This window comes from Anguilla rostrata, chromosome 14 (genome assembly GCF_018555375.3).
Source record: "Anguilla rostrata isolate EN2019 chromosome 14, ASM1855537v3, whole genome shotgun sequence".
Lineage (NCBI taxonomy): Eukaryota > Metazoa > Chordata > Actinopteri > Anguilliformes > Anguillidae > Anguilla > Anguilla rostrata.
In genome coordinates this window covers 20,907,735-20,931,547 of record NC_057946.1, presented here as the reverse complement: position 1 = coordinate 20,931,547, position 23,813 = coordinate 20,907,735, and the positions used below count along the sequence as shown (strand labels likewise).

General features: G+C 39.5%; 2 protein-coding genes and 1 long non-coding RNA gene across 5 annotated transcripts in view; 2 read left to right on the top strand and 1 right to left on the bottom strand.

Annotated features, from left to right (window-relative positions):
- Positions 1–1,508: 1,508 nt before the first annotated feature.
- Positions 1,509–10,116, bottom strand: LOC135240133 (liver-expressed antimicrobial peptide 2). Its single transcript, XM_064309434.1, has 3 exons — positions 4,669–10,116; positions 3,610–3,752; positions 1,509–2,510 (listed from the first exon to the last, which is right to left on the bottom strand). The coding sequence occupies exons 1-3, from the start codon at positions 4,732–4,734 to the stop codon at positions 2,474–2,476; spliced, it is 246 nt and encodes an 81-aa protein (XP_064165504.1). The 5' UTR covers positions 4,735–10,116; the 3' UTR covers positions 1,509–2,473.
- Positions 10,117–10,244: 128 nt separating this feature from the next.
- LOC135240132 (lysosome membrane protein 2-like) overlaps positions 10,245–23,813 on the top strand; it is a 28,347-nt gene continuing 14,778 nt past the window's right edge. Inside the window, exons 1-3 of one of the 3 annotated variants that reach the window (XM_064309432.1) lie at positions 10,245–10,369; positions 11,470–11,606; positions 21,185–21,342. In XM_064309432.1, the coding sequence (XP_064165502.1) occupies positions 11,484–11,606; positions 21,185–21,342 (281 nt within the window). In that variant the 5' untranslated portion in view covers positions 10,245–10,369; positions 11,470–11,483. Of the gene's footprint in view, positions 10,370–10,981; positions 11,168–11,469; positions 11,607–21,184; positions 21,343–23,813 lie in introns of those variants that run through there. The other 2 variants (XM_064309431.1, XM_064309430.1) reach the window with 2 other exon arrangements.
- Positions 14,799–17,543, top strand: LOC135240135 (uncharacterized). Its single transcript, XR_010325600.1, has 2 exons — positions 14,799–16,959; positions 17,405–17,543. It is a non-coding gene; the product is annotated as an uncharacterized LOC135240135 (long non-coding RNA).

Here is a 23,813-nt window from a genome sequence, read left to right as displayed (position 1 = left end):
TACAGATTGTCTGTGAATCTGTGTTTGTGTAATTTTGTTTCTTCTCATTATGGCTTCAATACACAATGCAAATCCTGTTTTAATGATTGTTTGAGCATGTCTTGATTAAACCTTTCCGATTATACAACTCATTAACTGGTAGGCCTATTTTAGTAGATATTAGGCTGATGAGTTAAATCATTATTAATTGATTAATGGGCTCCAAAGATTGATCAAAAGAACTGTACAAAATTTGCATCCCTAATTGGAATGTAGTAGTTTACATTGTACAGTTATAAACAGGCACTTGCAGTCATTTGCAGTGAGACAGACAATATTCCCCATGAATGAATGTTTTAAAAATTGACCCTAACTTTTTTCTTGTTCATATTAATTCTGGGGGTATATGCAGTAAAAGTTGCCAAAGGTGGAATCATTTTGACAAAGAGTCCAGTCCAGAGCCTCATTTAATTTTTTTTCTCTAAATCAAACGCTCAGCCCCGTCCTGTAGAACAGAACGAAAGTATAATTTACCTGTCTGATGGGTAGGGGAGTCTGTTTTTATTTTTATTTTTTGCTTTACTACATGTATCTGAACCATGAGAAAGAAAATCTCTCAACAAGACCTTTGTTTATTAAGGAAGCAGGAAAATATTGGGGTCATTCAGGAATCAGTCGATAATATATTAATGCAGACTTACTGCTATCGACTGTTGAAAGTTATCGATACTGCTATCGGCAGTTGTTATCGATAAGATAGGATTATGGCTGATATGCAAATTTAGTGAAAATGTCATGCCTTGATCATAGTCATCTGAAGTACTTGTCCAAAAAGTTTTAAAAATTTTCATAAATTGATGTTTGTGCCCATCGACTTCTTCATGAATGTTAGTTTTTATATCTGCCCCCTCCCCACCCTCCTACCATTTTTTCCCTCTCCTTAGGACATCATTGTAAATAAGAATTTGGTCTTAAGTGACTTGCTTGGTTGAATAAATGTAATAAAATAAATGAATAATTAAGTAACTGTGGAAAATTGCAGGGCGCATTTGTAGTTACAATGGAAAACGGGGAGGTATCCGCATCAGCCAAAATATGCAGTTAAATATTGCCTATTAATATTGGCCCCAAGAATTTCCTTGTCATACAGCCCTACTTCTTCATTGTTGAAAAATTACCTAAAAACAATAAAGTGAAGAATGTAAAATGGGGGTAAAAGTTAAGTATTCTCAAAGACTATGTTTCTGCAGTTCAGTCCTTCTACATTCAGCCTTTACTACGCAACATGCAGTGTTCAACCTTGACCAAATGCTATAAATGTATACTTCCATATATATATCCACCCCCAAATTGCATATAAAATAATAGCTGTATCAATACCAAATGAAGATAAAAACATTCACTGCATGTTAAATAAATAACTCTAAACTGTATTACAGCTTTACAGTGATAGTATTACAGTGATTTTGGCTGCTTTTACCGTTCACATGTTTGATGATATGGCTTAATACATTGCACAGAAGGCATCGTGTCGTTCAAACAGTTACTGATGTAAATATTATTTTTTGTGAACTCTTTGTGACTTCTCTTTTATGCCCTGCAGATCATTAGATTTTTCTGTCTCGACCCATGCCAGTCTGTTTCACATAACAACCCAGTGTTTTATTGCTTTCAAAACCAGTACATGTTTTATCAGCTGTGGCACGGTGTTTAATAATCATGTATTTTTCCCTTCTTCTTCAAGCGTGTGCACTACCATTGTAACAATAAAAAAAACAAAAAAAATATTTTAACATGTAATATTTACATTTTCTGTATACAAATTTGCAAACTCTTAACATATTTACAAATAAATAAAGGCTGTATTGACACAGTGTACATCCCCTAGTTACTGTGTGTGCAAAGATGTTTGATAAACAGGAAACTGCCCTGGTTTTCTCATTTAGAAACGCCTTATTTAGAGGAATGACCTCTAAACTCAGTGAAAGTGGTGTTTGTGTCAGCATTCTTTCAGATTTGTACAAAGTTGCTGATGATTCCAAATGTATTTGAACTATAAAACTGACATCACTTTTTGACATGCACATGTGTATGAATAGAAACATTTCCCTTCAAGCATATTTTTACACAAGCGGACTATTCGGATATAGACCACAATCAATTCACTCTACAGTACATTACAGGCTGGAATTTGGTACATTAATCAACAAGCATTGTGCTGGTGGGTCACACATTATCATTTTCAGCATCTAGATTATGGAACTTGTGTACTTGTGATGTTTTTAACCCATTTGTGTTTAATATAATACTGTGGCAAACAAAGGCAAATTGGTCTGGAAGGATGTCCAACTGCAGAATTCCACTTTTTAGTTTTCCTTTGCTTATTAAATCCATCAAAGATCATTGTAGCTGTAGCATCTCTTCTCTGGCTTGATCAATTGAAAGCTGCTTCTTCTGGAGGCAAGGCTAGCAGAAAGGGTCGAGGTTCTTTCATTTAAGATGCAAACACTCGGAAGGAGCAGGCTCGATCCCTACAGAGACAAACATAAAGCATGGGAACAGTACACAGGGTCTCATGTGAAGCTGTGTGATGGCTGTTACAGTACATTCAGAATTCAAAATATATTGTGATAAGGAAAAAACACTTATGTTACATTACAGGCATTTATCCAGAGCAACTTACACAACTTTTACATAGCATTTTACATTGTATCCATTTTATACAGCTGGATATATACTGAAGCAATTTTGGTTAAGTACCTTGCTCAAGGGTACAACGGCAGTGCCCTACCCGGGAATCGAACCTGCGATCTTTCGGTTACAAGCCCAGTTCCTTACCCACTGTGCTTATGTATTTCAAAGACCTATAATACAGTTTGTTTTAATAACAGAATAGCTTAATAGAATATATTATTCCTTACTTTTGTGTGGATATATGCTTTCTTTAAGGTGCTTTTTAAAGTGTTTTCCTGGTAATTCTCAGTCAATAAAAGAAAACCGTTGTCTGACATTTTTATTTGCATCGAGAACAAATTCTATGCTATCCTTTTACTGATTTTCTGAAGGAGATCAGTTGCCATTAAAGAGGAAGTTTGCCCAACCATATTTTATGTTGTTTGCATGAATCAGCTTTCCCACCCACTTAATGTCCCCTAAAAACCCCATAGAAATGTGCCTTTATATTAGAATTTCTGGAGAATGTGGAACAGAACACTTCAAGTAATTCCAGCTAATTGTGATATGAACTATGATTTTATGAGCATTTAGTGTAAGGGCTGTTTTCAGTGAGGAACCATGGCTTTCATCATCATTGTAGTATTTCTGTCTTTAAAAAGGCTTTATGTTTAACAGTGAAAAAAGGCATAACTATTTTTAACCTATAAAGCTTTTTACAAAAAGGACTGAATGATGGAAAAAAAAAGGAAAAGAAAAAAAGTCCTGTCTTCATTTTGTATCATTGGAGTCATGTGGTCTGTGCGGGTCTGTGGTGTCTTTGAGGTTTTCAATTTTAGGTTTGGTCAAAGCACTTGTCTACCTAGCAGAGGTCACTGAAGGTGTGCATTCCAAGGGTCCCGGTCCCTCTTTTCTTGGGTTCAGTTGCATGTCGGTGTTGGGGGACACTGAACTCACCTGCAATACTTGGTCCCACATTCCGAGTGCTCCCGACAGCTGGCACCCACGGGCCTCAGGGTGTTCCAGCGCCACAGCAGGGACCGCTTAGCGCGGTAGATCAGGTCTGTGCCCCACTCGTCTGGCACAGGGGCCATCTGTACCTGCAGGAGCACATGCACACACACATGGGTCAATGCTCTGGCTCCACCCATAAATCAGGCTTCCTCTTCAGACATTGGTCTGCTCTCCTTGTACTACCACAATGTACAGTGCGAGGATTCTCAAAGCCAGACTGAGAAAGTCCACCCTGTTGGCGCTGGAACTGTGTCAAGATTAGAACATCTAGTACACAGCATTTTTGTCTTGATAAACAACTCGTTACAACCGGCAGTGTGCAGAGGAGGTTTGGTGTACACAGTTGTGCATTTAATTCTGGTTTTAAATTATGCAGCATCAAAGCCTTGGTAAATAAAAAAATACTGACTCAGCTTTTGAGCAAGATATAGGCACTTTAGTCCTTTTGAGCGAGGTACTTAACCTGTATTGCTTCAGTATACATCCCACTGTATAAATGGATGCAATGTAAATGCTATGTAAAAGTTGTGTAAGTTGCTGTGGACAAGAGCATCTGCTAAATGCCTGTGATGTAATGCACGCCACTGCTGTACTCTCCTGCAAAACCTTAACTATTTTACACCCTACTGGCCACACAGTACTGCAGCACTGCTAGCAATGGTGACAAGTTGTAATGTTACTGATATACATCTAGCCTCCTCCGGTTTCAGTGCCAGAACAGATGGCTCAGAGTCTTGGCTACAAGACATGGACTGTAAATACAGAAATGTGTGCAAGGGTTACATTAATCTTTAATCACAAAACATACCATCCGTTATTAATGAACAATGTGTTTAAATACAAAAAAAACACAAGCAAATGCCTGAACTCCTGTACAAAAATGCAATAGAACACTGACATACACAGGATGTTTACAGCTTTCCAAAGAGTTTTGAGTGGCATCCTATCAACTACCCTGTAAAAGGATTCCATATTGAAAAGGAAGAAGTGATAAAGTCTTACCTGCAGGGCACAGACCAGGGACAGGAGAAAGAACGTGGCAAAGAGTTTACGGAGTAGAGTCCTCATGTTTGGCTTCTTGGGAGTTGTGAATTGAACTACAGTAAAACCGGATAAGTGGCTGGCTTTATATTAGAAAGCATTATCTTCTGATAACGTCCAGGTCAATGAGCAAAGGGCGCACTAACCGTGGAGATGATGCCGATTCCACGTCTCCTATTCCTCAGACCTTTTACCACCATAATTGGCAGTCTGTGAGACAAGGTAATCAAAACACATCATGCATCCAGATACATTGTGATCTTGCAAAGAATGGCAGATGCCCTAAAGTGTGTAGGTGAAGAGTCTGAAATCATAAAGCTGTTAGAATGTTTGGAGCAGTGCAATAGATTGCTTCTCTTCCCCAGCTGCGCATATGCACAGCAGTCTCTGATTAATCTGGCTGTGCATATGGACAGCAGTCTCAGATTAATCTGGCTGCGCATGTGGACAACAGTCTCAGTTTAACCTGGCTGCGCATGTGGACAACAGTCTCAGTTTAATCTGGCTGCGCATGTGGACAGCAGTCTCAGATTAATCTGGCTGCGCATGTGGACAGCAATCTCAGATTAATCTGGCTGCGCATGTGGACAGCAGTCTCAGATTAATCTGGCTGTGCATGTGGACAGCAGTCTCAGATTAATCTGGCTGCGCATGTGGACAGCAGTCTCAGATTAATCTGGCTGCGCATGTGGACAGCAGTCTCAGATTAATCTGGCTGCGCATGTGGACAGCAGTCTCAGATTAATCTGGCTGCGCATGTGGACAGCAGTCTCAGACTAATCTGGCTGCACATATGGGTAGCATTCTTTGATTCGGTCCCCTTTTCAGCCTGGTGACACGTGACCTCAGCTGTGACACAGGATCCCATTATAGCGCAGCTGTACTGACCTGTCTAGAGAAGCTATGTCTTAGATTGCGCAACTACTACATGTGACAGGATTCCATGGCTTGCTGCAATTTGATAATCTCAAACTTCCACAGAAAATAATTCAAATAAACAGCCATGTCTATGTATTTATGGATACAATATGTGCATATGCATGTGTATATGTATGTGCATGTATGTGTGAGTGTGTTTGTGTGTGTACATGCAATGTTAGCACAGGTAACTTTGCAATACAGCCATTGCAGAAGTAGCAAACAATCAAATAATCACAACCATAATCTAGTACCACATTAGAATTAGCATGGTCTCCTCGTGTTTGCGTTGGTCTCCTCCGGGTACTCCGGTTTCCTCCCGCACCAAAAGACACCAGGTTATGTATACTTCTGCCATTGCCCTTGACGAAGGCACTGGCCTTAGCACAGAAGCTGGTCCCCAGGCACTGTACTGTGGCTGCCCACTGCACCTAAGTATCAAGGATGGGTCAAACGCAGAGGACTAATTACCCCCACAGTGTTCAATAAAGTGTATTTTATCTCATTGTGTCTTAATGAACTGCATATATGAAGCTATACTTTGTGTTACTAATCTTCTTCATCTATAACAGAAATTTAATTAATAATGTCATTGTACAAGCTGCTGTGGAGTTACCTGTATTCTGTTACCTGTATTTTTGCTTTAGATGACAAAGCTCCAAATGCCCCTATACCAGCCATTTAAAGCTGGCAGGTCATCAGAAACTTCTGTGATACTTAAAATGCCCTTAATGGCACATAAAAACAGTCTGGGCCAATCAAAAACATTAAATCTGAAACAATATATTTTTAAAACCCAGAAAGTTAACTATCCCTCCAACCTTCCAAATGTTACTGACATCTCTAAGGCAACAGAGGGCAGTGTTAGTATCTAAAAGCTAGCTTTGAATAGCTCCCTTCACAGTGCAAACTGAATGAATGTCCATATCACAATGTACGCATTTTTAACGCCTGTGCATTTCATCCTGCTATATTCAGAGGAATTGTTATTTCCAAAGAGTCTCTCATTTACAAACCACATGTAATGAAAAAGCCACCAGCAAAAGCTCATGCTCACAGCACTGAGAAGAATTCACACAACAGTCTGTATCTGAATTGGCCAGTATCACTCACTTAGTTACGAAGCGATCGTTTCTCAGAAGGAGAGATTCTAATTAAGCCCAATGTGTCTTGGCAATGCCATTATGTGGCTTATGATGGAAAAAAAATTGGACAACAAATGCCAGCACCACAAATGAGGTCATTCAACAGTCCATAGTGTACATACATATTTGTGAATGCATATATAAACACTTAATATAACAAATAAAATGGGATATTAATCAATTGCAAGCAGCAATTCTCGGGTCTGAGTGCAAGTAGGCAACCAAAAGACATCACACACACACACACACACACACACAGTCAATATAAATAACTGTGTTCATAAGCCATGAGTGGGAGTATTGTGCATGTGTCAGCGGAATAAATGTCTACTTGTTCTAAAATATCAGGGGATTTGCATCATTCACACTTTGGATTTATTTATAATTTTTCTTTTTTTTTCCACGTCTCATTTTTCAGAATGAGCAGCATTATTTATACCACATTGGGTACAGCTTATTTAAATTATTAGCTGAGATACAATGAAAAAATATGTATCTGAATATAACAAATATTTATGTCTATGTGAAAACAAGCAATCACAAAATATATGGCAATGTGATAGGAGGTTGGTCTTTACAGGACTGGAGGAAGGCATTTGCTTCAGCTTTGGGATTGGCTTTTAACCTTTGCCAAGATGCCACTTCACCCCCTGTCCCCTCAGCGTGATTCAAAAGGTTAAAAAAAACCTCAACTCGCAACTCTGAATTGCACTTGACATCACATGAGAGAGAAAACAGAAGAGCCAGGTTCTTTGTGCGTAGTTATCAGGCGGAGCATTGTTTCTAATGCTGTAGCATGTAGCTTGCAGGCAAGTATCCAGGAAGCTTTTGTTTTTGTTTGATGCTATGCATACAGTCTAACTGCTCTGTGCAATGCAGTGGGCGTGGCAAAGCATGGAGTCAGCAGTGGCAACTGTCCTGGAGGAACCCCTGGAGCTGTAAGAGGCAGTACTGTTAGTGTGAATGGCTGTACCGTAAGCATAAATGCAGTGTGAGAATCTTTATGAGTCTTACAAGTTTGAAAGACCATTCCCAGAGTCCCAGTGACTCACCTTCCAGAAAATGGGTTTATGAAGACGTACTGGTCATTGTGTTTTGACAGAGGAAGGACGGACTCCCATTGTCTAATATTGTCTTTGGTGCCATAGTGCCTCCTCAGTGCGTCAGCCTGTGGATTCCACGGCCGAGGACGTTTTGTCAGCCTTTCATAGAACTGAACAAAAATGTTGCCGCTCCATGACTGGAATTATTTAAAGAAAGCTGACTGCCCTGAAAACTTAATGCATTGCTGATGGCAGGGTATGCATGCACGATGTTACAATAGTTTTAGTGTTGTATTTCATATTCTGTTAATTCAAAATAAAGGATAAAATATCTGTTCATGCACACAACCTTTCTTCTACCATAAACCTATTCCCTGGTCACTTCATTTCAATGGAATGTGTAGCTATAACGGAGAGCAGGTCTCCTGGGTGTCCAACTAAAGCACTAATCTTTGATGCTGTGACACATTCTACAGTCCTGGAATTGGATCATGTCCATGCCAATGCCAGTGCAGACTGTGGGCATGTGTCTGGTTGGGGGATGTATGAATGACTGCAGCACTGACCAGTGACAAAGGGCTTTATTCAGTAGGATTTCCACCAATGCATCACACAATAGGCAACTCTTCCGGCCAATAAGATACACGCAGTCTGTGCATCAAAATTGCAATAGGCCAATATGGAAAAATTACATATATAAATAATAATAATAATAATCATAATGATCATCATCATCATCATCACCTAACCAAATTGTCATGATGGCTTAAAGTTTCTGTTTGGAAATAAATCACAATAACTGATGTTTTCATTCATTAAGCTTGTGTAATCAGTAATTTTAAATTATGAAAGTAAAAATCAATTCATTCAGAGAATTCATGTGATGGAGGAATGAGATTCCTTGTTGTCAAGGAAGAGAATTCCTTCTTAGCTTCACGGCATACAGAAGCACCTCAAAGTAACCACAAACCTGTCCTTGAAACAAACTCATGTTTTGTCTTCAAACAAGCAAGATGTTTGTGTTTCAAAATAGGCCTTGGCAACCTCCTTCAAGCCTGCAATTAGCCCCAATCCATGAAATGAATAGAGCAGTTTGGTCAATGAACAAACAAGTTATTTAGTATACTGTAAACATACACACACATACACACAGTATACACAGTACATTTAGGCACTTAGCAGACAGTCTTAGCCAGAGGAACTTTCACCAACTACATATACAATCCATACAGCCATTTACTGAAGCAATTCATGTTACATACCTTGCTCAAGAGTACAATAGCAGCACAGCAGCAGGGAAATGAGCCCACAATCTTTTCATACCAAGCCCAAGCCCAACCATACTACACTAACACACCACAATTTGCGCAATTTACATAAACCTTACACATAAACTTGTATATTATGAAGTTTATACACATGCTGAAGTGAACTAATAACCATGATGTTCATGCCAATCCTTGATTCTTTGAATTAAAATGATCCCTTTCTGCAGCCTTTCTGCAAATGCAATACATGAATATGTGGCATTCATGAATGGCCACTAGGTAGATTTTAGTAAAAGATTCAAAGTACAATGAGAGGTGCCTGCATTGTGAGTCATCTAACCTAAAAATAAAGCAACGTATTGTTTACCTTGCTTGATCTCTTTCATGATACTGTAAAAGCAAACACGATATTTGTTTGCCAGCTCCTGTTTCACTGGGAACAGCATTGAGGGCCAGACCTTCAGTTCTAAATGAATTAGAAAAGTTATTTTAATTTGGTACTAGGTCACATTCTCCAGACAAAAGTAAAAGGCCAACATTTAGCCTAATGCTCTGTAGCTAACAAATGATCAGGCTAAATGTTGGCTATGAGTAACTATTGTGTTAATAGGCCTATTAGGCTACTTAAGCAAGACAATTATCTAATTAGTTCAATGATATGAACGAAGGAAGCAGGCAAAACTCAGTTACTCCCATTTATGAAATTTACTTTCCTTGGGTCAATTCAGCAAGCAAACAACAGGAACATCTTCATGGTGTTTTTTTACTTGGTAATGTATGGACGAAAATCTGTTTTCATACTTAAGTTGCTCTGGCAAAGAGCATTTGGGAAATGACGTAGTCTACATGAGAAAATGGTATAAATTTACCTTTTAATTTCCAAAATTAATTTCCAAAATTTCCAAATACTTATACAGCAAACTGAAACGAGGTGTGAGATGGTTGAGTAAAGTAGTCAATAGCCATGTGAACTTCAACAGTCCGGTCTAGAAGCTCCTCTCTGACCCACAAAATGGTATAATTCCCTCCCCAACTATAGGCTACTTTTACCTGATCAGTCTGACATCTTGGCAATCCACAATCATTGCTGCTAGCTCACAGTAGCACGGCTACTTCAACAGCCCGTCTTTTCACTTTAAAAAGACCTTGACAAAGATTAAGAAAGAAGCCACTGCACGTTTGCCCAAGGGTATGAATGACCTGACAAAGATTAGGCTATATCGCGAAGCAACTCTAGCTTTCTAGTCATTCACGTTTAGAATTTGCACAGAATATTATAACGGACATGGTAAGAGCTTTGATATTGTTTCCTTATTTATTTGACATATACAATTAAATCAATTCCTATTTAATACATTTTCTATCAATGTTATGCTGAGGTTGATCCAGGGCATGAAACTAGCCTATACACTCCAAAACGGGTAATATTAAACATTAAACCTGCCGTTCAACCAATCGCTTGAGAAATGTAATCAAAACACCGCTACTATTAATGTCTTGGTTTGTAAACGAGTTCCTCTCTCACTGTCACTAAAGAAGAATTAGTAGGAAAATAAATTTTATGTTTTGCGATAGTGAATCACTCACAGTCTACTATTTATTTACAACTATAGTTTACAGTTCATAGCTACAACAGGCTGTGTACAAATTATGACAAAAACAGCCAATAAGAAATGACGCTATGCTGTGCATGCATGACAGAAAGGATAACACTGAAATTAGCAAACAAATATAATATTTCTTTAAAAAACCACAACTAATTTTGCTTAACAAACTATCCTCCTCATAGCTAAGAGTGGCGCGATGGGTGAGTAATTACGCCAAATCGTAATCTCTTGCGTCCAATCGGGTGTTTGTAGTGGGCTATGTAAATGTAAAATGACACCAACGTGCACACCCACGTTGCTTGAGACCACCAAAAATAAGTGTTCTGGCTCATTGAGTACTACTGCTTTCCTCAGGAGCACGTTGGTGGAGAAAGTAGCTGACCTCCATAATTAGCACTGTGTGAGACCAGTTTCACAGCACGCTATTTGTCAAAAATCCGTCTTCCGTTAATTACTGGTGCGGACTTCGCTGTTGCAAGGTGCCTTCTCAGTGATATGATAACAATTATCAAGCTATTCTGTCAAAGGCTTTTTGTGATTTGGTAGCGAGCTAGCTATACAGCAAAGAGAAAAGGCACGACTAGGGCTAGTAGTTGTCAAAATTAAAAGAGAACAAAACCACTAACGTTACATAGCCTAGAGCAGTACGAATTTATTTAAATAAATATTGCTATGGTGTTTCAGTAGTTGTCGAAGGAAACCCCGATCTATTTGGAAAATATGTGTAAATTGATGTTTTCTTATCTGAACTAATTTTATATCGTTATATGTATCTTTTAAGAAAACCGCTTCATCATGACAAGAAGACCCTGTGCAGTTTACGCGACCGGGATCATCTGCGCCCACCTGCTAATAGTTGGCATCGCCTTGATTGTGGCTCAAGTCTTCCCAACATTGATTCAGAACCGTTTAAAAAAGGTAAGCCGATTTCATAATGCTATTGGTAGCCATGTTTGTAATCTCATTTATAGCAGAGAAAGTTCTGATATCTAGTTGGAGAAATGCTTGTAATACTTCCGTTAATTGTATCGTTTGGGTAAACCTAATTTGTGCAGCATCCAGCTAGCAACAGAACGATGCACGCTACATTTGCCGGTTTATGGTGCTGGCTATCAAGTTTGTTAGCAAAGTGGGGGAGGATTTGAGTTCAGAAGCAAATGCCACAAGTTTCCACATTCCTCGTTGGCTCCTCATTGTTATCGACTATATGTGATTTCCTCAATAGATACACTTTCTCCTACAGGAGAATACACGTGCATGTATTTTGACTGGTTTGCTAACGGCTGCACAAGTGTAGGTATTGCTTTCCTTGGCAAGTGAAGACTTTTTGTAACGTGCAATCCGCAGAGATCGGAGCAAGGCATCCCCCAGCGCAGTCTCAGAAGTTAGCAGTAGAGTGGAGCAGTCTCTTCTGTGAGCAATGGCATGTTACGTGAAAATGATCGTTTAAATGTGTAGATGCTGTAACTACTGCTTTTCTGAATTAAATATCGACATGTAATGGTGAACAGGTCTGTTCACTTTGAGCTCAACTATGGAAGCAATTTAGAACTGGCAAGTAGTTAAATATACAATGAATGAATTATAACCATATCGAGCACGCTCATTTTTGGATGCATGGCTTGCCTGTGCACGATCCGAATTCATTTTTATTATGGCTTCATGACGGCAAGACTGTAAATCTTGGCGTGGAAACAGTTCTGAGTTAACATGAAGCATTCTATACCAGTGTTTCCCAACCGTGGTGCTGGAGACTCATTGTGCATGAGCTCTGTATTGTAATGAGCTGCTATTTGTTCTTAAGACACTATTGGGATGGCAGGTATGCCATCCCGCCAAGTTACGCCTTGGCGGGGGCATGCCCCATACCTATACAGCACCGAGAGTTTGGCACTTTTCAGCGTTCCCCACAGAAATAACCACAACAGCCACAGACACTCAGCCCTTAAAAACATTAAATTCTGTACATTCTGACCCCATTTCAACAGACAGAATTCATGAACAACTTCACATGTCCACACAATAAAGCCCCAAACTAAGGGGATTTTGCGTTTTCTCCTTATTCTACTTCTTTCTTCTTCTTCTTCTTCTTCTCATTCTTATTTTTCCTGCCGCCTATCCCACTAACAACATGTCTCCCCATTGGACATTTCACTGACACCAGCCAAATCTGCACCTACACGACCCAATCAAAAACGTGCATACACACGCAAAATACCCATACATTTTTACTCTGAAACATTTCCAGTTTAAACAGCTAGTCCGCCTGTGGCCTAGTGGGCACGGTTACAGTCTTGGGAACACGGGGTCGTAGGTTCAAGCCCAGCTAGGAACACGTTTCTTTAACCTGCTTCAACCCTCACTAATAATTGCCTACATTACATTACATTACAGGCATTTAGCAGACGCTCTTATCCAGAGCGACTTACACAACTTTTTAAAAAATTTTTTTTTTTACATAGCATTTTACATTGTATCCATTTATACAGCTGGATATATACTGAAGCAATTTCGTTAAGTACCTTGCTCAAGGGTACAACGGCAGTGTCCTACCCGGGAATCGAACACTTCGTCCTCCATCTACTAGCCTACTTATCAATTATTGCTTTTGCACCATATCTACCCGCCGTTCACCGTTCAGTTATTAACCTATTAGCTCTTCTGTGCTTACTGGCCTGTGTTCTTTAAAACCACCGGCAGGTTTGCTAATGATATTTCACGCATTGCATAGCTATGGCATGGTGCTGCACTAACAAAGTCACAGACTGGTAAACCTCCGGTTTGAGGCTTGAATCCCGACTCGCCCTCAGGCAGATCATTTCCTCTTTTACACTAACGTTTTCTTATGCTTATATTTGCTTTACCAAAACTCACTCACGACCACCCATATGCATTTCATGACGGCAAATGTATTCCTTTTATTAAAAAGTTACACCAGTTCACCACTGTGCCATTTCTACTAACTATATTTCTTCACTTGGCTACCGTACAAAACCTTCTTATCAGCAAACGCCACGTTTCTACATTCATGTTACCTCGCTCTGTTCTCTATCTAGCCACATAGGCTACAAACAATTACTACGTATGTATGTTCTGCAACTCCGCAGTTTAAACAGCTAGTCCGTCCGTTAGGTTAGTCTTGGTAACACGGGGTCGTATGTTCAAGCCCAGTTAGGAACACGTTTCTTTAACTTCCCTCAACCCTCACTAATAATTGTCTACTACTTATCAATTATTGCTTTTGCACCATATCTACCCGCCGTTCACCGTTCAGTTATTAACCGGCTACAATATTGCTAAGCCATATGGATTCAACGGGAGCTCTTCTGTGCTTACTGGTTTGTGTTCTTCTTTAAAACCACCGGCAGGTTTGCTAATGATATTTCACGCATTGCATAGAATTGAGGAAATATTGGGTAGCATTGCTTTGGAATACATGTTATTAAATTTCGGTGAGGCAAGATAGCCTATATTGTTTGTAGTACTGTAACTTGGCGTCATTTTGATATCAATACTTTTAATGGCAGGCCTGGATTTTGGCAGTCTGAATGAATGAGTTATTGACGGTGTATGTCTTGTATGTGTGAGTAACTTGGCATTTTTGTACGTTGAAAACGTGTTTTTTATGAGATTATATTCTTGGGTGGAGCAGACTACTGTTACAGCTGATAACTTCCCCAAATTCTCCCACGTCACTCCTCTGCTGCGATCACTTCACTGGCTACCGGTCGCTGCCAGGATCCGATTCAAAGCCCTGACCCTTGCCTACACTGCCGCCAACAGGACAGCCCCCATCTACTTGCAGGACATGACTCAATTCTATGTGCCTGCTCGACCACTCCGCTCTGCAGCAGCAGGGCGTCTTGTAACCCCTCCCACCCGCCCAAAGGGATCACAGAGCTTCTCCACCCTAGCTCCCCAGTGGTGGAACGAACTCCCCGTCCCTCTCCGAACCTCCCCCTCACTATCCATCTTCCGCCGTGGCCTGAAGACTCATCTCTTCAGACTATACCTAAAATAACCACCACCATGATGTGTGTATATATATATATATATATATATATATATATATATATATTAATTTAAAAAATAAAAAATAAAAATAAAAAAACCCTTTTTCCTGTCACTTGTTACATGTTGCCCCATCCCTGCACTTCTTGGTAAATTGTATTTGTCCTAATACTCTAGCTTAATCTTCTGCCTAGTTTGGCTTTGCAGATGTTAGACCAGGATAGTGTTCATTGTTCTCAGCTAGAAATAGCTGTACAAAATAAGTAATTGTACCTTACTGAACCCGTGTTCAGCAGTTGTCTACGATCATGAAAATGCACTTCTTGTACGTCGCTTTGGATAAAAGCGTCTGCCAAATGAATGTAATGTAATGTAATAACCAGCTCCTTGGTTTTGGACTGTACATTCTGTACATGGTGAACTATTCTGTTTCTTCAATATGTTATTTTGTTTTGAGAAATTTTCTTTTAGGGGATATGAGAGGTGATATAATATCTATACTGTCAGTGTATTATTGCTACACTCATTTGTTTCAATTCTAGTGTGCAAGTTCCCACTCGACTCTTGTCAGATTATGTTTTGGCTCAGTGAGCAGAGATCGTCATCTAAATTCATACTGTATGTATGTAACTCTATCTCTGCTGGCTTGCTAATGTGTTTGGCAAAATTGGCAGTTTACCCATAGAGGAATTTAAATATGAATTGCAAAGGCACATCTCTGCCTAACACAATGTGGTGTGGTAACTGCTGCATTACCCCAAACAGAGAGCTGTTTCAAAATGGAAATCATAGACAAAACTGTTAGGAAGCCAGGCCACTTGGAATGACAAAATGTGTCTGATGTATTTTTTTCAAACATCTATTCCTGTTTGCCATAAACTGGTTCAAATCCCCAGGTTACATCAATACAGCAACGAGGAAATATATTGGCTTCACCACTGTTTTGCTAATATTACAAAATTGTGCCAGAAAGTTTGTTTTAATCACTTGGCAACCATTGCTCAAAACTCCTAATGGAATGGTTTGCTCCTGGGGTATGTTGCAATGTAAGCAGATCATAGTATGTGTATCCGGTGTTGCACAATTAGGGTGATTCGTGAGAAGCAAATATGTTCATTATGTTGCAGAAAGGAACAGTTTAGATAGAGGGTCGTAAAGGCATCAGCCTGGTTCAGTCTCCTGCCAATGGCCAGTGTGCCAAGCTTAGATAAATTCAGTATGTTTACTGACTGTGTGACTACATCATTGGTATTAAAGGATATGGAACACTAATGGCTAACTGGCAGATGCTTGTATTTTCAGTGGAATTGTTTCTCAGATGCTAACCTACCTTTAATTGTTTTATTTGCACACCTTTTGACATTGTAAGCTGCAGATTTTCACGTGAGCACAGTCTTTTGAATGCATATTGTAAGAATTCATGCCTTGGCTTGAAAGCTATGCAGTCTTTTCTGTAGGATATTTTCATGGATGTTCTCTTGCACTGTTTTGCTTATCCCAGCTTTCCCGGCTAACTTGCAGTTGGCTGAAAATGGTGACTGTGCTTCATGGTTCTTTTGAAAAAATGTAAGCCACTTTCTATAAGTTCATCCCGCCCCCACAAACCTTAGCACCACTGTCACTTTTTGACCCCAAAAATGACAGAGGGCTATTGAGTGTTCTCCACCAAGTTAGAATCCTGACAGAGGGCAAAGGCTACAGCGTTTACGAAGGCCGTCCACAGAAGCTGTGACCTCAGTGACCGAATGAGCTTGCACAGATTCTTTAATCTGGTCGTTCACACACTTATTTTAACCCAGTTTATAATGTGTTTGTTCTATCCATTTACAATGCTTATTTGTGTTTGGAGGAAGTCCATAATGGAAAAACCTCAACCGGATACAGCCATTACATTGAGGGTGTAAAACGGTAGTCATATAGAATATATCATTCAAATGCAACGGTTTGTCAAATGACCAGCTGTCGTGAGTGACCCTGATAAGTACAGGGCTTTGCTAAACTGCTGACGGGTGCTGCTCTCGCTAATGCCATTTTTCAGTTTAACCGTTTCAGTGTCCCATGAAGTCCTTGGCCTAGTTGCATGCACTGCCAACATCATCTGGCTGCGTGGTCCCTGTGTATCGATTCAAACTCACTGCTCTGGCAGTGCCAACGGTTCAAGGACAAGTTTGGACTAACCTTGGCTGAAACCGTACAGAGAATTGCGCAGCGCTGATCTACTTCTTTCTGGAGCCACCTCCCAGTCACAGAATTTGGAAAAGTATGTTCATCTGCAGTTGGGCTGGGACTCTGGGTTTTCAAACCATCAATTTGGCCCGGGACTGTGGGGAAAACTATGTATTGCTTTATTTAATTCTGTATTTTTTATGACAAACTATTAAACTATTAAGGTGCACTGGCAGAATATTTAAATATAATCATATTTCATAATTGTGACTTTTAAAAAAATCTCTGGGTACTTTTAAATCAATTTTCTTGTGTTGTGCTATAGATTGATTTGAGACGAATGCTTTGCGTTCAGAGAGGAAAATAAAGCTTGAAGACAGGGTTTTTCGCAGTGGGACATCTTGATACGAACTCCCTCCAGAGTATCAGTCTCTCTTCCCAGCTGTCAGCTGGGCTTTTAAGCTTTCATTACTTTATATTACATTACAGGCATTTAGCAGATGTTCTTAAACAGAGCGACTTACACAACTTTTTTACAGCTGGATATATACTGAAGCAATGCAGGTTAAGTACCGTGCTCAAGGGTACAATGGCAGTATCCTACCTGGGAATTGAACCTGTGACCTTCCGGTTACAAGACCAAATTTCATATCCTCAAATGAATAAAAAAAGATTGTTAATATATGTTCTATATCAGTGTTTGATTTTTGTTAATCAGTGTTTGAACAGGTCTTAATAAGCAGCAGTAATTCAATGAATTTTATGCCTAAATGTTGAAAGATTGATGCATTGTGTCTAAGCAAGAGTCTTTCTTTCAGTTTGCTGGCTTTCATAACCTCTTTCTTAATGGTTAGTTGAACTCTAGTACAGGGGCAATATTTGAACATCATCAGAAGAATAGTGGTGCGATGAAGTGACTCCAGGTGTGTTCTTAGCCTATTGCTAAAATGGCTTATTTTAGCTCACTGTACAAAAAGTGTATTCACTCACAGCAACATTTTTTCTTAAACAAAAATATAGTTCAAGTTAAGCTGGTGGCTTGCCAGGCAAACCAATGTTCATCTCATTGGATATCGAGCGTCTTGAATAAATTTGATCTTTGGACTTTATCTCCAGAAGAGTTGCCCCAATTTAAATTTTGAAATGTTTGCTTAGCCTCCTTTTGTCTATTTGTTTAATTCGGTCACAGTGCTTGGTGCCCGTTACCCCTAGATGCATTGACAGTGGAGATAACATTTGTGAGCACTTTGTTTGTGACAAAAAAGTTATGTCCCTACTAAATGTAAGACTGCTGTTGATATTGAGGTTTCCTTGGAATATCTCTTATAAAACAGAGCCCAACTGGAGCTCTCTTAATGGACCCTGTTCATCAAATACAAGAGAATAATTTCTTACTCTGTATCAGCCTTTCACTTAATAGTCAAACCTTTAATTTGTAAGTTCAATAGGCATGCGATTTGTCAGTGAAGACAACTGCAGAAAGAGAAAAAAACTTCTGATTGTTGTTAGACACTAAATGCTAAATAAACTCCCCTTCCTCTCCATTTTCTGTTGAAGCTGAGAAGGCTGTACCTCTTTCCGTTTTGTGTGTGTGTGTGTGTGTGTGTTTGCATTCACTGATTTTAATAACTCAACCAGGAGTCAAGTAATTTTTATTCATTATGATATGCTTGGACTGTTCTATGCCAGCAAGACTTGAGCACTTCCTCTATACAGAAACAGAGTTAACGTACATTGCTGTTGGAGAATAATTAAACCTCTGTGTGTTAAAACTGCTTTCCCCACAGGCTTACTGGCGTACATGCTTACATATCGGTGCTGTTACATATTAGTTTATGTTGAAGTGTCTGCTCCTGCGAGAGTACTGATGTGTGTCACAGGGGGTGTTGGGGGTGGGGGTGGGGTGGGCACTACATTGGGGGTGCTGGTGGTGGGCACTACATTGGGGGTGCTGGCCACAGTCAGGAGCTGTAATCTCCCAAAATATTTCAGCGGGCTGCTGCTGCAAGTTTTGCAATTACACCTTCGGTCTTGCTGTTGCGTTATTTGATGGCTTCTGACTGCGTGCCTTTGTGTCTACAGTGCCAAAGCTTCTCAACTATGTCAAGATTCACGGACTGCTTTGGCACAAGCTTTTTCATGTCGTTGTGAAGGCAGCTTAGAAATAGAAAGTTGGCTGATGAATGAAAAGCCGTTGTCTTCCAGTGATTATTCTTCCAATCATGCTGAGCTGTGGGGTAGTATTGGCGACTTGACTTGATGGACCAACACAGGTCAGTGCCAAAATATCTGTATGGTTAAATTTGCTTCTAAATTTGCCATTTGCCTTATCTCACCACATATGCAGCCGCAGCTGAGTGGGATTTGGTGAGAAAATATCTGCAAATATGAGCATATGCCCAGACCGCCCCACCCTTCTCTTGTTTTGTTTATTTGCTCTCTTTTTTACTGGCATTGATGGTCATTAATCCAGAACAGCAACGATTAACAAGCACTGTGACTCTGTTCTTAGCTCTGGAATGCACTTGGTGCCATTGAGGTCATTAGAGTCACTAATGGGGAGAGGGGGGTGTGAGGTCATTGGAGTCACTAATGGGGGGGAGGGGGGGCGGAGTTCTCAGAATTCACGTGATTGTTTCAGCTGAGAACACGGTTGCCATCAATGGCATTCACTCATACAGTGCAGCGCAGGCAGGAACTTCATGCAAGGCTTGACAGAGTCACAGGTGTTTTTCTTGGTCCCCATAGGCCTATTTCACATTTCCGAGTGTGTAAACCGGATGTAGGGGTCTCTAATTTCCGGTCATATTAACTACCACGAAAACAATGGCAGCGACGAAGAGCAGTTTTGTAGCGTTCCCCTGTGTACCAATTCGAAGAAGGATGCATTTGTCCTTTCACAGCTTTCCCACCGATGTACTCCAAAAAAAGAAAAAAACTTGCTAGGTAGCATGACTGTGTCATAATGTTGCAAACTAACATAAACTCATTACGATAGCTAGCTAGTTAGCTACTGCTTTGTGAATAAGATTACACTCGATATTAAACTTAGTCTGTGCTGGAAAATATTTTGTAGTTAAAAATCACATGTAATATTCCCGGGTAGGACACTGCCATTGTACCCTTGAGCAAGGCACCTAACCTGCACTGCTTCAATTTATATCCAGCTGTATATGGATGGAATGTAAATGCTATGTAAAATAGGGATTGTTGTGAGAGTTGTGTAAGTCGCTCTTGATAAAGCGCTGTTGCCAAAACTCTACTCACAATTTACAGGCACTCTGGTTGGCCTGTCTTTGAACTCAAAGATGAGAAATAAAATCAAATTAAACGTGTGGAATCTGATATACAGCACATTAATCATCTATATTAAACAGCATATATTGTATGGATGGACATCCCTAGTATGTGAGTGTGACAAGCTAGTAGGCAAGTCAAACCTTGTGTTTAAATCTGTTAGTATGCCATTGTGGTCTAAAAAGGAGATTAAGGGGTTAATTACAGGCATTGATGGTGATTAATGCAGAAGGCCAGCAATGATTAACAAGCACAGTGACTCTGTTCTCAACTCTGGAATGCACTTGGTGGCATTGAGCTTGTTAGAATTTCTAATGGGGGGAGGGCAGAATGCTCAGCGGTCACACGACTGAGACATGTATTCTGTGAGTGTTCTTGGAAAACCTGGCTTAGAGTCTCAGCTAAAACATGAACATTCAAATGCCATAAAATAATAGATGTATTAGGAGCTATGAGGAATTTAAAATATTTGCTTGGCCCTGTCGTTCAGAAGTTGCTGCAGTTGACCAAGTCTTCTGTTTTTTCCCATTGACCATCATATATTTGTTGTAGTCTCTGATTTTGGCTTTGTCTGGGACCAGTTTGGCCTGAGACCACTATGCCACACACTGTTAAAATATCCTTTTGCAATTGTGCAAGTTCTCTTAAACTTTTGGCAAAGACAGCACACCAGAAGATGCATAACAATTTTATTTAATAATTGCATAAAAACAAATGATACTTTGCTCAGGTCTAAATGGCATGTCTATTGAACTGCAATCTTCTGAACGTAGGTTGCAATTTTTTTATTCACTAAAGATACATTTTTTTTCTTTTTATTTTAAATTCCCTGCCATATTAACTGCCCGTTTACAAGTTGTGCAGGTGTAATGCTAGATGTTCAGTGAACCAGTTTAGGTGAAGTACCTTGCAGAAATCTACCATTCAAGCCTGTTGCCTGTTAGTTACGGGTTATAGGTTATGACCTTTTCACTGCATAAAAGATTGTACATAAAAAGGTTTTGTCTCCCCTTTGTCCTCAGGAGGTAACTTTGACAGAAGGAAGCCGGGTATTTGAGTCATGGAAGAACCCTCCTGCTCCAATATACATGCAGTACTTCTTCTTCAACGTCACCAACCCAGATGATTTCGTGTCTGGGGGCAAAGCTACCGTTGAGCAAGTTGGGCCGTACACTTACAGGTAGGGCAGCTAAAACAGCCACTGGCCCACTGTGGAATCAACTGTTTTCCTGTTGTCATTTTGTAGATCTGAAGAAAAAAGCGTTTTCAACATACAAAAAGGCCAGGTTGCCAGAAATGCCTAAATAAATTGCTTTTTTATGTATTACAATGCTAGATCAAAACATTCATTTAAACAATTTCTTCCATGAGGCAATTTTTGTTATTTGACACTTTGATGTGACAGAGTGTGAATGACCACATTCTCTTCAGATGTCACTTGAAATTTTTTGGGAAACAGTGGGTAGCATTGATAAGGAATACACCTTGTTTAATTTGTGTGATCTAAGAGAGCCAATATTTTTTCTTGTCCTAATTTTGATATTAGTACTTTTAATGGCTGGCCTGCATGTATAAACATTGTTGCTGTAGCCCTGCAGAACAAAGGGCTGAAGCCTGCAATAGTAGCCTGAGGTTTTAGGGCCTTCCTTGGAGTCATGTAGCTGTCTGAGTCATGAATAGGGTCTGGTACCAAAACCCAGTAGCAGGCACCGGTCCCCATACAACTGTAACATTACCTATTGTACCTAATTGCAATGCAGATTTTGGTGCTTAATTTTGGCACCATCTGTACTAACCTACACTCGCTTGGTCGACTCGTTAGCAAGCTAGCTAAAGTTTAGCTAAAGTGACAATGCCGAAGGCAAAAGAGTCTAAAGTGGGGCTATATTTTACCCAGAAGCATTCAAATAATGGGACATGCCTTTGCAATAAAAAAGACGTTCTTTAATTTCATCCTTTGGCCATTCTAGACTACTGGTTCAGGTTTGAGTGAAGTGTTGTTTTAGCAGGGGTATCATGAAAATATGAACGATACCCATCCCTAGTCATGAAATGATATTATGCGGGGTTTGCATGTGAAATGATATGAGAATGGTTTTCAGCAATATAAATTAGTTTCCCACAAAGAGTATACAGCTGTAAAAGCAATAGTTTTCTTGCCAGTTATTAGATTGCAAGCAAGTTAGCAAGTTTTTTTTTTTTTAATTTTTATTTGTTTACCAAAATGAACAAATCCCCTGATCCTATGGGAGTCTCACTCCGTAAACATACAGGACATATTTATTCTGAAAAACAACAAAGAAATCCAAAAAATCATTTTGTATTTTAGTGATTATATGTACTTCTAATTCTGGCCAAAACCAGATTTATTTTTCCAATCATACACAACAACATCAGGAAAAAAGTTGACGAAGCAAAATTTGACGTGCATTTTCCCAGAGGCAGGCCCAAATCTCCAAAAACCTTTCCAAATGGCACCAAATCTCTTCAAATTGGAACATTGTGTTCATCTTTTTTTCCCAGCCATATTCCACTTCCAGATGTTAATTCCATTTAGGTTGGGACCCTCTGGAACCCCTCAAAACAAATATTCTTTATTTACCCATTTTCTCCTTTTGACTAAGCCCTGTGCCCTGTATTACAAAATGGGTTACAAAATGTGTTCCTCGTGGTTAGTTAATACACAAACTAAATTCACTTAGAAACAATCAAGGGTCCACCTTTAAGTTATCGTGACCCTCTTCCACACAGTTCATCTTGTTTCTAGATTTTATTAGTACCTTCTAGAAGTGTTCCTGTTATTGACCTCAATGAGGAGGGTAGCACATGTAAGACCTCAGTCTTTTCCCTCTCATCTGCAAATTTTGTGGGTGGAATCACAGTGGTTAATGAGTTTTTTGTGAAGAAAATATCTTTAAGGGGGTTTTGTCTCAGCAAGGGGTAACATTACAGTATAGGGGTTTTAATGTAATGTTTAAATGTTAAGTCATTGCAAATGAGGATGTAGGGCCTACTGCTAATGACTACATTTGATTTTAACTGCTTGACGCATTGTCACACTTGGCTTTGAGCATGCTCACTTGGCTTTAATCTAGATAAAGGTAATGATAGTGGGTAGATCTTATTTGAACAGTAAATGACATGCTGATCTGCTTATGCCAACATAAAATGCTGAAAATCTTCTGCTAAAATGCATCTTCTGATTTCTGAGCTATGCCTTTTATTTCATTACAGGCATTTAGCAGATGCACTTATCCAGAGTGACTTATACAACTCAAGGGCAGTGTCCCAGGGATTAAACCTTTAGGTTACAAGACTAGTTGATTGACCCTGTTGATTCAGATTTTTATAAATGAGTTTGTCTGTAATTTATTGGGTAATTATATGAAAATGTGAGGTTTTGAGCTTAGTTTACAGCCATTGCTCATGATTAGTATGTTGAATGATTTGACCTAATGCCAGAGTCAAGCGTATTTCCAAAGTTTTTAATAGACTAATGTTCTGTAGTGACTTGCACCACTGTTTTGTAGTGACTCGCACAACTGTTCTGTAGTTTTACTAAGCTTAGTATTCCTGCGCATTTGAAGGGAATTGCATAAAAAGTTCAATGGATTAATTCAGGAAGATCCCAAAGCAAATTTCAAAGTCCAT